Genomic DNA, 22,317 nt, shown 5'->3' on the forward strand with positions numbered 1-22,317 from the left:
TTATTTTTCATTTGGTATATATTGAATAACTACATTGAGCATTCACATGAAATAAACTTTGCATATGTAAGAGCTATTATTTGAGGAAAAAAAAAATAATTTTAAATAGGACAAAATGAATAGAAAAAAGTGAACGTTCTTGGAAACGTTCTTTGATGAATTTACGTCTAAGATGAATTTCATCAAAGACTGAAAAGCAGACATTATGTTACGTTTATTTTTAAATGAGTAATTAAATAGCTTAACTCCAAACAGAGAAATATCCAATCCTATTTATTATGCTTAATTTCATTTAGCATCTTGTTGCATATATCCTTTGCTAGTTCTTTTCTTTTTTATCTCATTGCTATAATGATGTTTTTTTATTTATTTCTGTTCAGTTTCAATTCACTTCATTTAACAACAATATGTGTGTGTGAATCATTCTTTCTTCTTTTCGTGAAATTGTTAAAAAAATAATATTTGTTTGTTTATGATTTCTTCTGATAAAAATACTCTGACTTTCAAATTAATTCTTCTGAACTTAAAAAATTTTAAACATCATGATTTAAATTAATGATTTAAAAAATTCAACTGATTTAAATCAGGTTGATGGGAACTTTTGACGAAATCTTATATTGTAACATTTGATTATCGTACATACTATATCACTTCTACTTTTTATAATGTACGTTTATTGTAACACTAGCAGTACCCGCACAGCGATGCCCATGCTAAAAATTTAATGGAAGTCCGATGATTTAAAAAAAAATGACGCCCCCCTCACCCTCTGATCTGAAATAATCATTTTTCTTTGCATAAAATGCATACACACCATTTCGAAAAAAAAAAAACTATTAAAATTTCTTTGGCATTTAAAATTTTTCGTCAAATCACTAAATTAGATTTACAGTTGTTTTAAAACTCTATTTAGCGAGTGAAGCGGTTTTTACTGCAATTTAAAATATTTCGCCAAATAAACAAAAAAAAAAAAAAAAAAAAAGACATCAAATAATATCTTACAAATGCAAAAATAGTTCCGCAAAAAGGAATTTTTCACTCCCATGTTCGGGAATTTATGTGAAATTTGGGCCTTAATTGGAATAAAAAAAGAACTATTTATCGGATTTTTTCGAATTATAGCCTATGTCACTTAGTAAGAAAGCACCTTTCACATAGTGAAGGAATTTTTCAATAAGGTGCAGTGGTTCCGGAGATTACCTCGAGCATATAAAAATCCGCCCTCTCTCTTTATAATATTAGTACAGATAAGGTTCCGCCCAGATTTAGCATTGTTTATTAATACGCTAGTATCCAAACATTTTATTGCTTTATTATACAGTATAAGAGGAGATTATGTGTATGAGGGGGGGGAGGGGGGGGCATTCTGTTTATTGTTATTGAAAGTGTAATGCTTAAAATGACATAAAAACGAACTTCAAACTCAACGCAAAAGTTATTTTATTGGTACAAGTTAAAGGTAAACAACGACATATATAAAAAGCACAACATTTTCGTTAAATATTGTAAATATGTTAAGAAGCTTCGTTTTTAAGGCAAAAACATAAATTAATTGATGTGAAGAAGATTTGAGAGATACCAAGAGGGTCTTCAACTGATTTTTCCTTGTAACCCTGAAACCCATGTATACCATTATCTGCAAAATTATGCTTTTTTTAATATTGATTATAATTACTCTTCAGCACAAACATTTGTGAGTTCTTGATGTTTAAAGTTTTATTTCCACAAAAATAGGGTTTATGGAATGTTTTTTTCCCCCCTCTAAATGTTTTGAATCACGTTTTCTATATTTTGAGTGGAAAAACTTTTACAACCAGTTATGAACCAACACGGATAAAAAATAAAAAAAGTAAACTGAAATGCTCAGTTAGGAGGGTTCCCTCACAAATAATGTCACCCTTTGAGGGTGAGGGTAACAAAAAATGTGACATCACCGTTTTCTGACGTTATTTATTTGGACAGTCCACAGCTTTCAGAAACAGTGCACAGCTCGCTGCACTTGTTTTAGATTTTTTTTTTTTTACCATCTGAATCGAAAAAATGAAATATAAAAATCACAACTCACCATTACAATTTCTTTTATAGAGAACTCTATAGTCTATTTTTAGAAGGCTTTATTCTTGGATTTTCACCAATCTCAACCGACTTTATTTTTAACAGGATGACAGAAACAATTTATCCTTGCTATATCTTTCCGCAACCATGAGATCATATGGAAACTGTTTGACCAGAAAATTCATGGGGAAGAGTTTTAGTTGGTTGCACAATACTTCTATTTAGTATACTATAACCAGGGCCAGATTAAAGCATGGGCCATGGGCCCAGGGCACCAATAATGGGGGGGGGGGAGGCATCAAATCTGAAGCCAAAGTTTTTAAAAATGGAACGAATTCAAATTGCACCATAGCGAAGCCAAATATTAAGTCCAGCAAAAAAAAAATTAACTTAAAATTCACAAATCCCGAAACCACTCCAGGCTTAACCAGGGTGCCCACATAAAAGGAGGGAGGGGTCAGACTGCATCATTAAAACTGCTAGGAGGGTTATTTGAGGGGTATTTTTCTCTTTTTTTTCGGGGGGGGGGGGTAGGGCTACCCTAACATTATGCCATATTTTATTGCATTTTAAATGTTTTTCAGAGATATTATTGATAGTTATGTCTTATTGTTACCAGGCGAAAAGTTCGACAACAACATACGTATATTATAATACTTTCGTTGAAGCAAACATTCCCCCATTTAGCGTGAAGTATCAAAATATTTTATTGAAAGTTTGTATAAATAAGGGTAGGGGGGTTCATCGAATGAAGTTCGTGCCCAGTATCCTCAAAAGCGTTAGTCGGGCCCTGACTATAATTATTAAAAGGCATTTGCAGAAATATCATCATCTCTACCCCTAGCTAGATGACGAAAATGACACCAAAACAGGAAATAAATATTTACAAAAATAAAATTATTCTTTAGAAAAAAAAAAAAGAAAAAGTACAAACACTAACGAACTTAAGAAAACTTATTGACACTTATGAGTATTAGGAATAGAGGATTAAACGCAAACCAAAATTTTACAAAAAAGAAAGAGGAACCAGATTCTGCCATCGAAAAACAATGTGTGTAAAATCAATGGAACACACAATACACTTGTGCTCAATCTATTTTTCCAAAACTATGCTATTGAGAATCAAGACTTAGATGTTGATATTAACATTCAAACTCCCGCATATTCGTTAGACTTTTTTTTTTGTTTTGAGTGTCAATTTCTTGAGAAATTCGGTTTGACAGATAGAAACAGATACAAAAACAAATATTTGTTTTGTTTGTGGCCTGCAGTAGTTATGGCATTCAGCTAATAAAACATGAGCTTTGTGAGAAGAGCAAGAATTGTGACACTTTGAGAGAAAAGGGGGCAGGGGGCCAAATTTGTAGGAAAAAAATGCGAGCACCACCTTTGGACAGCCCTTTTATGGACTTAATAGGGATGGTTGTTTCTGCCAGAGGGTGGGAGAAGGGGGTACGCTAAAAGGCAGGGACAGTCCCTGCCACTTTTTGCAAATATAGAAAAAATATTTATTTGGCATGCAACGGTTTTGTTTTTACAAAATTTAACTCTAATCTTCCGATGATAAAATTTAGCTGAGAATATCTAAGGCGTCCTTGAAACGGTCATCTATAAGTCAAATTTATTCTGTTTGATTAAATCTCTTTTTTTAGTTAGTACTATGATTGCAGAACGTTAGAAAGGGTAGAGTAAATAATAACAGGTTCATACTGTTTCAAATTAAAGACATCAACAATTAAACAAATGAATAGTCTTATGGATTAAGGAAAACAATTATTTTGTTTCAGAATGAAAATAACTCCGTTTCGTATTTAAAGCGACCAAACCATAATCAAAGCTATGAGAGGACAGCTCCACTAGCTTCAAAAGCCCTCCGGTCAGGCACATCACAGTTAAAAGCTGCGAGGACGTTCTGCATATCTCGTTCACTCAAATAGGCTAATATGTCGTACAGGATCGTTCCCGGCAAAGGAGGGAGACTCCCGAACAACGTCTCGAAGCATTTAAGGCAGGGAGCCCTCACGATTCTCCTCCTTTCAGCCTTCTTCACTTTGAAGTCGATGAAGTCTGCATAATTGGGGAAGTCCCGCGCAAAACCACCCCCCAGCAACGCATCCCGGAACTCCGGGCTCTCCAGGTAGTCGGCCACCTTCCCACATGCCTCGCCGCGACATCGTAATAGGTGATATTGCGACTGAGCACTTTCGTCTCTTTCATTCGCCGGATCTCAGAAACACATTCTTCCATTCGTTTCTTGCAGATCTCGACTCTACGGGCATTCCAACCCTTCCAATCCACCGAAATGTCCTTCAAGGCAATAAAAGAAATGATCATCTCAGCCACGCTATTGTCCCCGCTGTCTACGAAGGCCAACTGCAGAGGAGAACTTCCTCCCTTATCTATCGTGTGAGGATGCTCGCCGTTAAACAACAGGTTTCTCACAGTACGTTTGGATTTTCTACTCGCAGCGTAATGCAAGGCGGTCCTTCCGTATTTATCCTGCAGGTGGTTTCCATCCTCAGCGCCACATAAGATTTCCGCAATGTCCTCCCGGTAACAATCGATAGCCACGTGGAGCGCCGTTTTGCCTTCTTTAGTCTGAAGAAGGGGATCTGTCCCTGCTGCGAGCAGCAGTTCAACAATCTCTGTGAAGCCATATTTTGCAGCATGGTGTAGGGCAGTCATTCCGTATTTGTCCCGTGCGTCGACCAGGTCCTCCTCGCTCGCCGAGAGAGCAATTCCTTCCCGTTCCGCCGCATTCGAAGTCGATTCCTTTCCCGAACGAAGAGTTTTCCGAAAGAGGTCCCGAAGACAGAAGTTTTCTAACAATAGTTTGCATTCCACATTTTGCAGCAAAATGCAAAACGGTCCGTCCACAGTCATCCCGAAGAACGTTTCTATCGTCGGCATCGCAGATGACTTCTGCAATCTCCTTCTTGCGTGAGCTGATGGCGACGTGAAGCGCAGTCTGGCCCCACTTGTCCTGCAGATGCGTATTAGCCCCTGCAGCCAGCAGCATTGCCACCATCTCTGTGGAATACCCACATGCCGCCTCGTGCAAGGCCGTCCTCCCGCATTCGTTCTGTATGTCTACGAGGGGCTTTCGTCCGTTGGCGTCTCTTGGATTAATGTCAGTGCGAGCGGCGAGCAACACTTCGACCATTTCGAGGGGCCCACAATACACAGCCAAATGTAAGGCGGTGTTTCCTTCATCGTCCTGTATCTCGAGAAGAGGGTGTGTGGCTCCGAGGTGGCTGCTGGACCAAGCTGCCAGCAACATTTTCACAACTTCTGTAGATCCACACCAGACGGCCTCATGCAAGGCGGTCCGCCCTCGCTCATCTTGCATGCCAAGGTCTTTCGGTTCAGCCGTTGAGATTGCCAGAGTTGCGCACCGGTCACTGCATCGGACGGCGCGGTGGAGTTTCATTTCCCCAGATGCATCGTGACAAGCTTCCACTCTTTTCCTAAAGACAAAATGGTTGTTTTTAGAAAGGATTGAATTCAGCTCTCTCACTTTCTTTTTTGATACAAAAGCAAATTTTTGAAGTTGCATTGTTGAGAAAATTAGAAAATTCCAAAAAAAGAGGCCCCGAGGTAAGACAGAAAGGTTTCGTTCAAACCTTTGACACTAGAAGGACGAGGGGGGGCCGTTGACTTTGTGCACAGATTGTTATTCAATGAATCGAATAATCATTAACTGAAAGGAAAGGAACTTTCCATAATATGAATGTATTTGATTGCTTATTTAATCATTTAGTCTTAGCCCATTGGCACAGCCAGAAATATTTTTGGAGGAGATTTTTTGATCAAAAATACCTTCCGGAGGGTTTTTTTTTTTAAATCAAAAATACCTTCTGGAAGGGTTTTTTGATCAAAAAATACATTCTGGAGGTTTATTTTCTTTTAATCAAAAATTGTTTCTGAAAGGCGTTTTTTGATCAAAAATACCTTTAGAAAGGATTTTCTTTGATCAAAACAACCCTTTCATATGCATAAACTACGGCACAAGAATTTGCATTTATGTTAAAAGCAATAGGTGGGGGTGTTTTCACCCCAAACCTCCGCCCTCCCCCCGCTTTGCTGCGCCACTGACTAGCCTCATAGAAGTGTAAATATTGAACCTTGTACCTAGAAGGACGAAAGGGGTCATATTGGCTCCCGATGTATTTTGCATTACGAAGAGAGAAAAGTTTCCTGACTCCTGCTTACCTGTAGCATGAAAAATTGTTTTATTCCTTTTAGTTTCATTTATATCTTCCTATTACTGTGGTTGCATGGAATCCAAAATGCGAAATCATGGCGACTGCCCGCACGCCAAAGGGTGGGAATCTCTTTTCCAAAGAGATACAGTCGAACCTCCATGTAACGAACTTCCACACATCTAAATTTTCTATATATCGAAATTTCAGCAAATTTCTATGTTCATTACATAGAAATCTCTATATATCGAAAAAAATTTCGAGACATTCGTAGATTTTGATTCAATTTCAGGCTGTTTGTTTCGAGAAAAATGAAAATTAGGGGAGAAAATGATGTCCACTAAAGGTTGCTGCAAAATTCATAAGGAATAGGGGGTTGAGGGCTGTGTAAATAGGTCGTTGTTCTGTTATGTTCTTAAATTCCCACAAGTTTATTTCAAATCTAAGTTGTGACCAGTAATACTGTAAAACCAGTTTCAAGTTATTCCTTTTGTCTGTTGATTATCATTACCAGTCTTTTTGGCTTCAGTAAAAATCATTCAAGTTAAGATTTTTTTTTTTACTTTTCTCTCGATTTCATTGTCAAAACGAAACAACCCTAATGTTGCGAATCGAGTTAATTGCCGAAGAATGACGATGTATGAAGGCGCAAAAATGTAATTTTTGATAATATTTTAATTATTAACTTTCATTTATTCCGATGCTCGTATAAATTAGAAAATTGGGTTTCATAACATGAAAATTAGCTTTAATCTTAGTGTTTTAGGAGATTTGTACGATAAAATAAGGTTGTTTCTATAAATCGTTATTTCTATATATCGATTTTTTTTCGGCAATTTGCTACTTCGATATATGGAGGTCCGACTGTACTTGCATTTTTAATTTTGGCATGTACAGTGGACGCCGGTTAGTTGAATAACCAGTTAATTGAATCAACCGCTTTAATCAGGGTGGAAACCCAAAAATTGTTTTTTAAACTTCCCTCACTTTTCCAGGTTTTCCATGCCCCAAACAAAATTCTTCCATGTCATTTTTTAGAGGTTAGTTTACGTATTTTCGCTATTTTTTAAGGGTTGACTGCGCTTACGTCACATTTTATACACCTTACGTTTATATCACTGTTTAATGTAAATTTCAATTACATCCATCCATCCTTAAAACAGACTTTGTTTCACGGGAAACTTTTAAGCTTTCGTTTTCGGAGAAACTTTGAGATTTTTAAAGAAATTGCTCCATTAAATTGTTAATCATCAAATACATCTCATTATATGTATATTTTTTAGTTATTTCAAGTTGCATGAATTTCTGAATAAATTAATTTTACTAAACTGCAAAAAAGGAAACCAAATCCTTCGAAACTGGTTATAATTTTTTAAAAAATTCCAGGTTTTCTACATACAGAAGTGAATTTCCCTGACTTTTCCCTGACATTTCCAGTACAAATAATTCCCTGACGTTTCCATGTTTTCCAAGTGGATAGACACCCTGTTTAAGGAATCAAATGGTCAAAAACAGAACAAATCCAGCTTCATCGAATCGGCCGCTTTATGAAATCAAAACTGTTTGGAGCAAACGGGATTCATGTACGCAGCGGCCACTGTAGAGACAACATCCAGGGGCAAATCCAGGATTTTTTTCTCACTTCCTATTCTTGTGAAAGTACTGTATCAATCATCTATTTTTGTGAAAATTTTTTTTTTTATTAGCATTGTGTTTCGGATCTTTCAAAGGCACATTCTACTTTTTGTTAAGAAAATTAGAGCAATTTAAATGGTTGTTGGAAAGGTTCAACAATCGTTTACTATTATTTCAAACTTTTTTTTTGGGGGGGGGGGGGGGGGCGAGGGCTAAGAGGTAGGGAAAATAGCATTGTATCTCAGCTCAATAGGCATTGTACTGTGTACAATTCAGGAAATTATCATCCCCCAAAACTGCGTAAATGCTATTTGGCGAAAAACAGCTAAAAATGAGTTTAATACTATGAAAAAGTTGTGACCTAAAAATGGACCACTAAATGACCAAGTTATCATAATGTGGAACCGTAACGTGGGCAAGCCAGTTGGCGAGAATTTCATCGTGCATTATTTGTAAACATACAGGGGAACCAAAACACCTTTGAATTTTCTACTACGGGCAAAGCCATGTGGGTGCCACTAGTCATAAATACAAGTGCCTGACCAAAGTATAAGAAATAGCCAAATGTTTTTTTTTTCTACTTGCATTTACTACTCTGCTTCTGTATGTACATTTAAACTATGATTTTTGTATATATTTATCCAAGAACATTCTTCATCACACTTATTTTTGCCTGTTTTACTTATCAACAAATAACTCACGCAAAACTATTAATGCAAATTCCGTAGCATACTATTCCACTTAATACGAAACGCTAACTCCATAAAGTTGAGCAAAGCTAAACCAACACTGTTTGATACAAACAATGTAACAACCAGATGTCAAGACGCAAATTTAATCACAATTATTTTTTTCCCGAGGTTTACCCCCCCCCCCCCCCCAGGTTTTCGTCAAGAAAAAAAATTTTCCCAAAAAAATTCCCCTCAAAACCCATTTTCCCAAAATTTCTCCAGAGAGCACCAGATTTCCCCAAAATGGAGAAATTACCCCCAATCTGGCAACACTGCTTTCTAGGTTAAATGTGAATTTCTGAAGAAAAAAAAAGAAAGAAAGAAAACGCTCAGCTGAAGGGTTGATTTCCAGCCCCTCACAGGGAACTATCGCAAACGAGTAATGTGAGATCAGAGCCAGGATTCTGTTTCAGAGGAGGAGGGGGGGGGGAGTCCTTACACTAAAAAGACTGTCACATTTGTCAGTTTTTATTAAATCGCAAAAAAAGTTGACTTCATTGAAGATTATGCTGATTTTTGAGAACTGTGATTAGTGATCATAAAATACCGATACATGGGTATTTTTTAAAGTGACAAACAACCTCAAAATTTATGCTTCATAGTAGGACTAATACAAATAAAATGTGTGTGCTCAATTAGAACACAGAAATACTGATGCGTTTCTACAAACAATAGTGCTAATAATCCCTTAAAATTCAAGCAGAAAAAAAGAACAACATTGAACTAGTTACTTTCACAAGGGTGCCCCTCTCCCCGAAGTTTAATGGCAGAAATCCCCCCCCCCAAAAAAAAATCTCAACGCTCTTTCCTTTTTTCATTTTAACTATTGTTTTGATTTTATTTATTTTTTAAAAACAGATTGTTTTCTTGAGTATCTATTTTTAATTACTTTATTATTACCATTATTTTATTAAAAAAGTTATGAGCTATGTCAATGACATACACACACAAAACCTAAATAAATTAATGAAATAAAATATAAAGAGATAAGAAAATAAAATGAACAATTTAAAAATCAATCAATAAATAAATTTAATAAAATCAATGAATTAAAATAAAATTTAAAATCCCAATGTGTGGGACTTGACTAAGATCAGGGTTCGAAAATATATTTTTTGAAAATATCCGACAGTTTGATATCTATCGGATATTTTGATATTATATCCGATATTTTCAACCAAAACAAACTAAAGTCTTCAAAATAGTAAATGCATCGTCAAATCGCTCTTTATTTTCTTACATTATTATTACAATATGTAGACTTAAAATTAAGGTTTCTTTCATTATTTATGTCTAATATTTCATTTTACATTTCCATCCATTTTAATGGAGTTCATTTAACATCTTCTATTAGCTACTTTTACAGTTGTATATGATTCAGAAATAATAATATGCATAAGTCGGTGCACAGTGATTAGACATTTCTTTTTTTCTGAGCAATGTTCAATATTTAATTACGCAATTTTACTATGAATTAAAATTATTACATTACTAATAATTTTTTGAATATAAAATACAAGTAAAAAAGGAATATTATATTACTTTGCTATATTAATGATGTATAAATACATCATAAAATATAGGACATTACTTTTTGGTTATTTTTAAGAAAAATGAACAATATTAATATGATTTACGTACTTTTTTTTATTGAAAATGTTGTATTTGGAAAAATAAATATAGAAAATGTCAAAATATCATTATATTTTCAAAATAAATATCGGATATGCAGTAGAGAACCAATTATCGGGGAAGTTTGGGACCATCGCTATCCTCGAGATATCTGAACTTCCAGGTTTTCTGGATCGCTAAAAAGCGCTATTGGCCGATTGTTTATAAAACTTAAATTACCGTAATAAATAGTATTAATAAATAGTAAACACGAAAATCTCAGACTTACGAGTGTACAAGTGTACGAGTGTTTAATTCAAGAAAATATTCCGGAAATTTTGCTCCTCGTAAAGGATGATACAACTTTAAAGTTCGTTTTCCTAAACATTTTCTCAAGTTATACGTGATTAACATTATATTCATTAACGTACCGTTCATATTCTTTCAGGTATTTCAAAAAAAAAAAAAAGATCTTAGTTTTCAAAAATTGCCGAAAATGCGTATTTTTAAAAAAAATGGCGGAAAAATCGGCAAAAAATTGCCGGTTTTCTGGTTTCCCGGCTTTTTGGTTCCCGGATAAAAGGTTCTGCACTGTATATCATGATATACATCGACTGATGTATATCTGCGAACCCAGACTAAGATGAGGAAGTTCAAATATGACTCAGGGGATGGATCCCTTCTCAGCTTAAAATAGATTACCATGCAAGTGCTTTCTGAGGATTCATCGGCAGATATTTACCTGGGAGGTTCTTTCTCCGAATCTTCGGATTGCCGTTTCGACGTTGACGGCAGCTCGCGATTCGCTCCACAGCCATCTCCCTGGAAAAAAGAGAGCTCTTAGGACAGACAACGTGGCTCACAAATCAAACCCCAGTCGAAGAGGTAGTCGGAAAAGGACGGTTCCTTTCCCGGCAATAGAGAGTTGCCCTTTCTTGGGCGGAGGATGTGTCAGTGTTGCCAGATTGGGGGAATTTTCCCCATTTTGGGGAAATCTGGTGCTCTCTGGGGAAATGGGTTTTTTGAGGGGAATTCTTTGGGGAAATTTTTTTTCTCTTGGGGAATCCTGGGGAAAAAAGATTTGTTTTTCATGTTTAAATTCCCGTCAAGAAGTAGTTACATTGTTTGTATCAAACAGCGTTGGTTTTGCTCTGGTCAACTTTATGGAATTCGCATTATGTGGAATATTATGCTACGGAAATCGCATTAATGTTCTGCGTGAGTAACTAGTTGATACGGTAAAAATAAGTGTGATTCTTGGATAAATATATACAAAAATCATAGTTAAAATGTACATACAGAAGCAGTCGCAAATGGAGCCCACAAAAACTTCTACGTGTTCTGCACGAAATCTGTCTTCTTGTATAGCCAATTATGGTAGGTATCTGCAGGGGCACAACCAGGGGGGAGCACAGGGCCTGTGCCCTCCCCCCCCCAGAACGCAAATTTGAACAATTATCAAAAATAGTTTTTTTTTTTATTCGAACGAAGATGGACGCGCTTTGAGAAAACAAAGTGGTTCTGAAGTAAGCAGGGATTGTAGACAATAAGACAATTTTATAAGTGTACATATGCAATGTGGGTATATAGGACTCATCAAGTGTAAGTGATTTTATTGACTATTTTGTTGTATTTTTAAGTGATTTCATGCCATTTTAATGTGTTCCTTTTTTTTCTTTCCTAGAATGATCTTAAAAATGTGAATAGTTTAGAGCTTTTGGTGATAAAAATTCGTGTGCATTTTGATTTATTTCATTAATATAATAAATGAAGTAATAACAAGTATTGATTTCCATTTATTAATTTGAACATCTTACCGCCGTACTGTTGTTTCAAGTACTTTAAAGTTTATTCTTAACGTGATTTCAATTCTGGCATAAGAACAATTCATGTTTTTGCAACAGTTTTTGAATAAATTGTAAAACTTACACAATTTTAAGGAATTTTACTAAATAATATTAATACAAATACGAAAGTGACGACCAGCAACAGGCTCTCGGCCCAGCTAGACTGGTCCTAGTCAGTTTACAATCCCCAGTGAAGATCAATGGCCCCCTTAAAACTATCCACTCCCTTGCTCATGACCACCTCTTCCGGTGAGCTGTTCCCAGGTTCCACTACCCTGCTAAAATGATCATTTTTCCTAACGTAGATGTTAACCTGAGATTTCAATAGCTTAAAACAGTGACCCCTCGTCCTGTTTTCAGTGCTGAACTTCGGCCCCGTAACATCTTTCATTTTAGTAAATTTAAACAACTGAATCACGTCCCCGCGATCTCTTCTTTGCTCGAGACTGTACATTTTAAGCCTTCTCAGCCTGGAATCGTAGTCCAAATGAGAAAGTCCATTTATTAGCCTTGTAGCCCCCCTCTGAGCCCTTTCCAATACATTCATATCTTTGTTAAGATAAGGAGACCAAAACTGAACAGCATACTCCAAATGGGGTCTCACCAAACTTCTATATAAGGGCAGAAGAACTTCTTTAGATTCATTTGAAATAGATCTATTGATAAACCCAAGCATCTTATTATTGGCTTTGTTACTAGCAAAGCTGCACTGTTGGCTAAACTTTAAATCCTGACTTATTAAGACCCCCAGATCAGTAACTTTGTCTGCCTGACTAATGACTGAACCTTGCAAATAATAATAACTTGTACACATATATAATAATAATAAATATATGTATTGATGTAAAGAGAGAGAGAGTGCTGATAGAGTGCTGTGAAAGAAAAATTGTGCCCCCCCCCTCCCCTAAAAATATTTTCTGGTTGCACCCCTGGGTATCTGTCGATCCTTGTACCGTAAAAATGAAGCTGTGAGTAATGAACGAGGAAAATTGTCGCTAAAAAAGAATTCAACCAAATGTGTATCTTGATGGTGGGTAGCGAATCATGTGCTGGTTCACAAAATACCTCACTGTCAGTCTTAGAATGGGAAATTACTGACTTTATACATTACTAGCAGTACCTGCACAGCGATGCCCGTGCTGAAAATGTAATGGAAGTCCGTTGAATAAAAAAAAAATTGACGCTCCCTCCCCCTCTGATGTAAAACGATCATTTTTCTTTGTATAAAATGCGTACACATCTTTTCAAAGAAAAAAAAAACCTATTAAAGTTTCTTTGGAATTTAAAACTTTTCGTCAAATCATTAAATTAGATTTACAGTTGTTTTAAAACTCTATTTAGCCAGTGAAGTGGTTTTTATTTCAATTTAAAATATTTCGCCAAATAAACAAAAAAGACATCAAATAATATCTTTCAAATGTAAAAATAGTTCCGCAACTCTATTGTTTATCGCCAAACTCGCCCAGCAACCACGCTCTCATAATCCATCTGTCTAACGAAAAAAACAAAAAAAGCAAAAAAAAAAAAAAAAATCCAGTGGAACATTTAAAAATTGTCAGAAAATAAGAAGAAAATGTTGTACATTGCACTCGGATAAAAACAAAAAAAAAAAAAAAAAAAATCAAAACTCGGAAAAATATCAAAACTTTTTCTTCCAAAACAAATTGCCAATACAATGAACTGATTTTATACATTATTGATATCGTTGCTACAGCATTTACTCAGAATCAAATATTTTTAGTAGGTTTTCACTCCAAAGAAACTGAAATGCTTCGGCATTTAAAAATGTACGGGTTTTTAGTCATTATCTTTGACAGTAAAATTTTTTTTTAGAATGAAATGGATTATGTTAGAGGACCAGGGGCTTCTAATAGGGCAAGAGGATCTGTAATAAGTTATAGTGCATCGAATAACAAGAATAAAGTATTAATAATGAACATTAAAGGATAAATTGATTACAGAATTTTTTTTTAATACCTTTAAATAATTTAGCAAATTCATTTTTATTTTAAATCTCATTATAGCTTTTATTTAAACAAGCAGTTCTTGTGGATGTTTGTGTATATACATATTGTAACAAATTCTGTAAATAGTAATTATTTTTGTGATCTAGCTAAATTTGGCTTTTATTTCATTATTTTTATCTAAAATTATCTTAGTAACGTAACCCGTAAATAGCTTTTTGTGATGTACATACCACCCCATAACATTCGGCTGAAGTATACGGCCCCCTCACTTCGGAATGATAAAATTTGTGAATGGAATAAAAAGAAAATATGAGATGGTCGTAGAACGGTCTGCGATTTTCTGGAATATTCGAGAGCTCTCTTCGGGGTTTTATAAATAGCCCTGCGGCAAGTTCGAAGTCAGTCTCGTTTTAGTTTTTGCTTGTGAATCGTGTCAGTGGCGCGCTGGTTGTTTTGTGAAGCCCTTCAGCTGTATTTTTGCGAATTTTGATGTAAATACGTGTTCGACCGTTGAGTGGTGTCAATCGATATTTGCCTAATTGCTATGGTTAATTTAGCAGTTGTTAACGATATTTCTTGTAGATAGTTGTAAATAAATCTCCTGCGTTTTCTCAAGAACTGTGTCGTCATTTCAAGAAAGTTTGAAGCTGCACGAACTCTTAACAATATATATACAGCAATTTCGGATTTAATTGTAGTTATTCTCATTCATCTACATCCGTGTTTTTTCTGTAAAAATGCAAATTAAAAAAATCATTTCATAATGCAGACTTTGCTTAGGTTAAGCCCCATAGCACAGACGATTTGCAACCCTTGTGATGAAAATGAGTGTCCATATAAAATTTTAAACTTGCTCAGGGTTGCCAGGCTTGGTTGTTATCAGGCTTTTTTCCACTAATTTCAACCACACTCAACTGAGGGGAAAAAATTCAAAAGCAGATATTTGGCCTTTTTTTTTCAAAGCGAAACTATTATTTGACTGTTGCACCTTATTATATTTATTTTCTTTTTTATATTTTAAATAGTTTTTCTTACTTTTTAAATCCCACATCTGCAAGACACAATATACAAACTATATCTAATACTCTATACAAATGTCTTGACACGGCAAGAAAAAAAAACGATTGAATTAAAGTCTCAAGTTTTCGGTTGTTTTTAACTATTTGCCTCAATTAAGCAACGCCTCACATTTCGCTTTTTGTAAAGTAAAGTAGCTCGTATGATCATAATTATCTTGAAAAACTTTCGGTGAATTCATTTCTCCTCGCTTTCTCCGTTTAAATATTTCCAGCCCGATAAGACTATTAAACAGTCAGGCAGACATACTGTGAATAATATTACAGGAAAAAGTTTGCTTTCAAGTATCATGTCAGAATAACAGAATTTTTATAAAAATAAAAGCACTTTTCATGATGCACTGAAAAGGACAAAATAACTTTTCTGGGTCGGAAAGAACAATTTAAGTATACCTGCAGTTTTCAATTATTCGAAGAAAAAGATTTCACAAACGAAGAAAAGTGCGCTCAAGTCAAATCGAGAATTTCTCTGTTATAACTAACTAGCTTTCAATCATAAATTTGAGTGTTGCATATTTTTCTTAATGGGAAAGTTTGGTTTGAAATGTCCCTTTCCAGAACTGTTTTTTGAAAACCATGGTTAAAATTCATTGTAAAGGCCTCGTTTAAATTTCTTACAAACATTTTATTTGTACGCAAACAGAAAATGGCAACAAATTTTTTTTAAATCACCGATAGTTTTCCATGTTTTGCCGGAGCATCGCGTCATTTTGACATTTTATCCTGCATTTGTTTTGTATCACAAAGCAGTGCTTTCCAAATGTTGAACAATACAAAAATTTTGTCTACTTGTATGTGCATGTGTATTACTGTATTGAGAAAATGAGTGGTTGGTGGGTTATTTTTAATCGGTGATCGTCGTCTACATCGCTCTATTCCTCCTTCTGTCAAAGATCTCATCCCCGCAAACTTACAGCACATTCGTTATTTTTCAATTAACAATCAAACTGTTCACTGTAGAATATTTATATGGCCGAACAACGTTTGCTGGGTCAGCTAGTGATCAATAAAATTTCATTTTATTCATATACAGTCAGGCCCCAAAGCAGAATACTTGACAATGTTCTGCAACGTAAAACCATTTGACCAAAAATGTTCTGCAAGTACTTCAAGCACAGCATACACAAACATTGAAAGTGGCCTTTCCCACAAATGCCCTAAACCAAAATCGTTTCATACAGGAGAGTCATTCCATTTCAAATCAGGCAGGCAGGTATGAAAAGTGTCATATGACCATCACCGATTTTTTTGAAAAAAATACATTAGTTACAACTAAGGGACATATGAAATATCCCAAAAGGATTTTGCAAGAAAAAATTTTTTCCTTCAGTTACAGCCTGTTAAAATTCTGCACAAAATCCGCCATTTTGGAAAAAACCGGCAAAACACTCCATTTTAAATGGACATTATTTCAAAAGCATTTAACCTATTTGAATAATTCTTTTTTCTAAAAATAAATAAGGACCCATATATCCTCTAGACATCGTTTTTGAAAGTTTAGTTCGGTTTTTCGATAAAGAAAAAAAATCATTTTTGTCGCGAAAAAACTGCATTTTTACCGATTTTATGATTTTTTTTCTCCATGAAAAAAAAGTTTTTTTTACTAAACGGAGATGGCAGTCTAAAGCCCTTAAATGATAGTTTCATAACATATTTTATTATAATCCTTGGATGCATACAGCCTCGGAAATAAAATTTGAAATTTTGAAAATTTTCAAAAATTAGCGATTTTTGAAGTGATTTTACTCAAAAAACCCATTTTTTAAAAATCTAAAAATTGGCTCATTTGAACCCCATATAATGCTTAACCAGTGGGTAGACACCGTATCCCGTATTTTTTCCCATAAAATGTTTTATGATTTTTTGAAAGTGACCTTATCGCCCATAGCATGCATGTAAAATAAAAATTTCTAATAATTTCAGTAACTGAAATTCTGGTTATATTAATGCCCAATAACTACAATAAAGGTGCCCGTTATCAGGAACAACTAAAATCTTACTAACTTTTAATAATATATCAGTAACAAACCGCTGTTGATGACCTAGTCAATTCGTCTTTTTGTAAGACTCTGTGTGTAGCCTTTAGATAGAAGAGCCTTTGGTGATTATATTAATGACTAATAGCTACGATAATGATGTACTTTATCAGAAACAGTAAAAATCTATATTTTTTTTATAAATATTAGTTTATTTTGTCTCCAAAGCTATGCATTCACCGTTACTTTCATATGCAGCAACAAATCATATTTTTTCTCTTTCAATTCTCTTTCTCTTCAACTCAATTACACAACAGGGGAAACCATCAAAGGGAAGAACAATACAATGCATTTAAAACGATTAATTTTAATTTCGTGCTTTGGTTGACATTGGCGAATGTTGTTGTCACATAATTTTTGGATCCTACCTAGTATGATTTTTTTTATACGTAAGAATATGTATACTAAATTCATACCGCAAAACTCACTTGTAGTTTAAGAATTTAAAAAGCCCACTGTTTTATGAGAGAAATTATTAATTGAACATGGTTGTAAGTTGAGGTAACCAAACAGATCTCACCAAAGGTAGCTATTATAGCCAGGGATCCAATTTCTAACAAAAGAAGGTCAGGATCCCTATCGTCTTCAGAACTTATTTTAATGCTTAAGTGGCCTGAATTCGGTCAAAAATACAAAAGTTTGAGTGAAACAAATAAGGAAGTATGGGATCTCAGCTCCCATAACAATTAGGCGCTGATCAGCAGAAAAATATATTCATTTAACAAAGTACAAAAAGACGAATTGACTGGGTCAACAGAAGCGGTTTGATACTGCTACATTATTAAAAGTTAATAAGATTTTAGTTGTTCCTGATAAAGGGCACCTTTATTGTAGTTATTAGGCATTAATATAACCAGAATTTCAGTTACTGAAATTATTAGAAATTTTTATTTTACATGCACGCCATGGGCGATAAGGTCACTTTCAAAAAATCATAAAACATTTTATGGGAAAAAATACGGGAAACGGTGTCTACCCACTGGTTAAGCATTATATGGGGTTCAAATGAGCCAATTTTTAGATTTTTAAAAATGGGTTTTTTGAGTAAAATCACTTCAAAAATCGCTAATTTTTGAAAATTTTCAAAATTTCAAATTTTATTTCCGAGGCTGTATGCATCCAAGGATTATAATAAAATATGTTATGAAACTATCATATAAGGGCTTTAGACTGCCATCTCCGTTTAGTAAAAAAATCTTTTTTTTCATGGACAAAAAAATCATAAAATCGGTAAAAATGCAATTTTTTCGCGACAAAAATGATTTTTTTTCTTTATTAAAAAATCTAACTAAACTTTCAAAAACGATGTCTAGAGGATATATGGGTCCTTATTTATTTTTAGAAAAAAGAATTATTCAAATAAGTTAAATACTTTTGAAATAATGTCCATTTGAAATGGAGTGTTTTGCCGGTTTTTTCCAAAATGGCGGATTTTGTGCAGAATTTTAATAGACTGTAACTGAAGAAAAAAAAATTTTCTTGCAAAATCCTTTTGGGATATTTCATATGTCCCTTAGTTGTAACTACTGTATTTTTTTCAAAAAAATTGGTGATGGTCATGTGACAGACCCTGCCTGATCTGAAATGGAATGGCTCAGGAGTTTTTTTTTTTTTTTTTAAATACTACTGTTGCTAGCTATGCATTTCTGTGGAACTTAAACCGATTGAGATTCCCTAAAATATTTTATATGCTTACTTAAACGCTTAGAAAGAGCAAAGATACAAAATTTTATAAAAATCCGAACCTAGATGTTGAACATGTTTTTGGTTAATTTTACATGTCATGAAGGAGGAATAAAATAACATTAATAAATAAATTACTAAAATAATTTATAAAATGAGTCGAGTTAGAGTAGCATATAATAAAACGCTTCAAAACGTTCAAAAAATTTGCAATATTTTTAGGATGCAAATGGATAGAAATCTCAAACACACGCAATGTTTGGCGATGGATGTGTTTTAACGTTGGCATGTTTCTAAAACATACGTTTGTGAAGGAAATTGCAGTGGTGAAGATCGATTGGGGAAAAATAAGGAAAAGACGAAGCAAAAATGCTAGAAAAATTAGATTATTTTTTAAAATTAGAATATGAAATTTCTACAGAAATTGTCGATTTTATACAATTATCATCCAATTCAAAAGAGAATTTTGTACAAATTCTGAAGATTTCTTTAAGTTCAAAGTAAATCTAAAGTCCCTGCAGATGACTTATCGAATTCAACATTTTTTGTGAGCTTTCCGCCAAATTATCGTTATTTCCGAGAATTTCACATTTTTTTCTAATTTATAAAGAAATCTGCAGAATTTGTGCAAATTCTACCTTGAGTTGGAAGATATTTGCAAAAAATCTGCAGTTTCTGCAGATTTCCTGCAGAAATTTCACAAAAATCAGTAGAATTTCTGCAGAAAATTTGTATGAGTTTTCCTGTCACAATTGAACAGAACTGTTCTGCAGCTCAGGCATCTGTTCTGCGACGTACGTCGCAAATTTAGTAGTATTCTGCTTTGGGGCAGTCAGGGTTGGCAAGTTTCTGCCGAGACGGTTAAAACCACTGGTAGAAACCGGTTAAAACCGGCATGGCAAAAACCACTTTCTGCAACATTTGTGGCAGAAACTGACGAAAACTCACAAAATGAAAAATTAATTCTTTAAATACAACAGAAAATGCATGGAAAAAATAATTAATTGTTAAGCACTGTAATTTTATTGCAAAATTATCACAATTCAAAATCAAATGTTACATTGTTGGAACCCTGCAATTGCGTCTTCGAAAAGGTGGATTCTAAAATCTAAACAGGTTCTCAATTTACTACGCACAAATGAGAAACTTAAGAATATTCTTGAAACAGAAGAGCTAGCAGGCAATGCATCAAGAAGCAAACAATGTTTGTGAAACTTTCATCTATTGTATCACTGGTCCACCATGTAGTAACTGGGGTTGTGGTAAAAATTTGACTAGAAAAATAAGTTTTGAGTAATGGGGCCAATTTGTTTTGCAAAGCTGTGACATTAGGTACAAAATTCTAGGCAAGTAAAATTCTGGCACTTTCTTCTTGAAGCACATGACATTATAATTTCAATCACAAACAATTTAGAGGAAGCATATAAATGAGCAAATTACAATCAGTAATGCCTGTTTAATTCTGTATGTCCCTTCTCTTTTCTAAGCTCTCCCGTATGATTTTTTATCCTTTGTTAAATTAATCCAAATACTATGAGCCTCTGTAATTGAAAAGTTCACTTTCTGAACTAAATCAAGGGCTAGCATTGGATTTTATTTTTTAAAATGATGAAATGATGTTTAATTTTTTAGTTGACTTAAACAAATATCATTTGTTAATTACTTGAGTCATTAAAGACACTTTTAAGTTTTTGCCAGTTTCTGCCGCTTTTTACCGCTTATAACCAGTTTCTGCCACTGGCATTGCAAAAACTGGTTTCTGCCGGCAGAAAGCCAACCCTGTATACAGTAGGCGCCGCTTAATGTGATCACGGTTAATGTTATCATTCGCTTAATGTTATCAGAATCACGAAGTCCCGGAACACTTGTACGTTAACAAACGTTTAAAAACTCGCATATTGTAATCGGCGTCTTCGTTTATTGTTATCACTTTTTCCTAAACTTTCAATCTTTTCCCCGTTTTTGTTCCTCAATTAACAGAAATCCATAGGCAAACCCTGACGAGACTCACATTCTGTGTAGCATTTTGTGGTTTTCAATCAAAATTTTTCTGGGAATGAAGCTGCAGAAAGTTCGCCCTCAGTGACCACAAACTCCCCCTAAGAAAACTTTCTTTTGCACCCAAAAAAATTCAGTCGCTGGACATGGCATTGATGTAGGACCTCTATTGTTGCCATTACTTCGTAAACTATTAAAGAATTGTGTCAAGATTGAGAACAAAGCAAAGTTAAATTAAAATTTAAACAACAAACAAAACCACGCTGGAAAAGATAGAAGAGCTGAATGTGCTTTGAAACTGGTTTACGAATGTCGGGGGAAACGGTCATGTTTTACTTCTCTATTTACTATGTGATTAAAAATTGCATAATTTAGCTTAAACTTTTCATAATTCAGATATTTTCATTCTATTAATTTAATAATTTGTAATTTGAAACTGCGTTCAGTTGACTCATTGTGATTTTAATTTGAGGTTGCCAAAATAAATGCATCTTAATTGGAAAAAAATCATTATTTTGTGTCTCCTGGATTCTTTTCGGTTATTGTTATCGGTCGGTTATTGTTATCGAATTATATTTGTCCCAAAGTGATCACATTAAGCGGCGCCTACTGTACTTTGATGATTTTTGTTACAATACTTTATTTAAATGAGGGGGTGCCACTTTATGTACGTGAAAGATATAAATGCTAAAAATGATGTAGCTATTAAATTTAGAAGATAAAAAATGTGATGGGTACACAACATTACCCCTGCTAAATATTTTATGTCTTTTTCTAACTCAAAAGAACAGATGCTACACATTCGAATATACGCACCCCTTAACTTAATATTTTTTGACACCTTTAAAATATGTTATCTAAGAGTTTGAGACTTTCAAATTCAAAAAATTTGGATGTTCTTGTGTGTTTTATGCATTCAAAATCTGGAGGAAAACACTGTATTGCTTTGAAAGAAATGATATTCATAGTAACTACAGTAAAAATAAATACAGCAGATAAAGCAGAATTTGAGAGCTGCACCATTCTTCAAAAACTGATAATTTAAACATTCAACAAAAAATGTGGTGAAAAGAAATTTTAAAAACAGTTTAGAAAAAATTCAGAGGAGGTTCAAACCCTAGAAACCCGCCCCTTAATGCGGCCTTGAAAGTATTACATAATATTACATGATATAATAAACCATATTCTAAATACATTCTACATTTTTTCCTATTTTTATTGATGAATGAATCACTTCGATACAATCGAAAGCCCGATTTTACGTCCTCCGAATTTACGTTTTTTCTGCATTTAAAGATTTTTCATCAAATCCCGTCGACAGATTTGCTGCTATTTATTTCCCATTATTTACGTTTTTTTAACCAAGATCCTCGAGAATCGTAAAATCGGATTTTCACTCAAATAATTTTTAGATAGTTTCTAAAACAACTATCTTAAACATTAGATATCGTGATATTTTCAAAATAAATATTGGAT

General features: G+C 34.2%; 1 protein-coding gene across 1 annotated transcript in view; it reads right to left on the minus strand.

The window, feature by feature from the left end:
• LOC129234070 (serine/threonine-protein phosphatase 6 regulatory ankyrin repeat subunit A-like) overlaps nucleotides 1-22,317 on the minus strand; it is a gene marked incomplete at its 3' end in the record, with an annotated part of 31,466 nt that overhangs the window by 7,716 nt on the left and 1,433 nt on the right. Inside the window, exons 2-4 of the mRNA XM_054867961.1 lie at nucleotides 10,977-11,056; nucleotides 4,996-5,522; nucleotides 4,205-4,877 (exon numbers count right to left, since the gene is read on the minus strand). Of these exons, the coding sequence (XP_054723936.1) occupies nucleotides 4,205-4,877; nucleotides 4,996-5,522; nucleotides 10,977-11,056 (1,280 nt within the window). The remainder of the gene's footprint in view (nucleotides 1-4,204; nucleotides 4,878-4,995; nucleotides 5,523-10,976; nucleotides 11,057-22,317) is intronic.

Source organism: Uloborus diversus, unplaced genomic scaffold (assembly GCF_026930045.1).
Source record: "Uloborus diversus isolate 005 unplaced genomic scaffold, Udiv.v.3.1 scaffold_971, whole genome shotgun sequence".
Lineage (NCBI taxonomy): Eukaryota > Metazoa > Arthropoda > Arachnida > Araneae > Uloboridae > Uloborus > Uloborus diversus.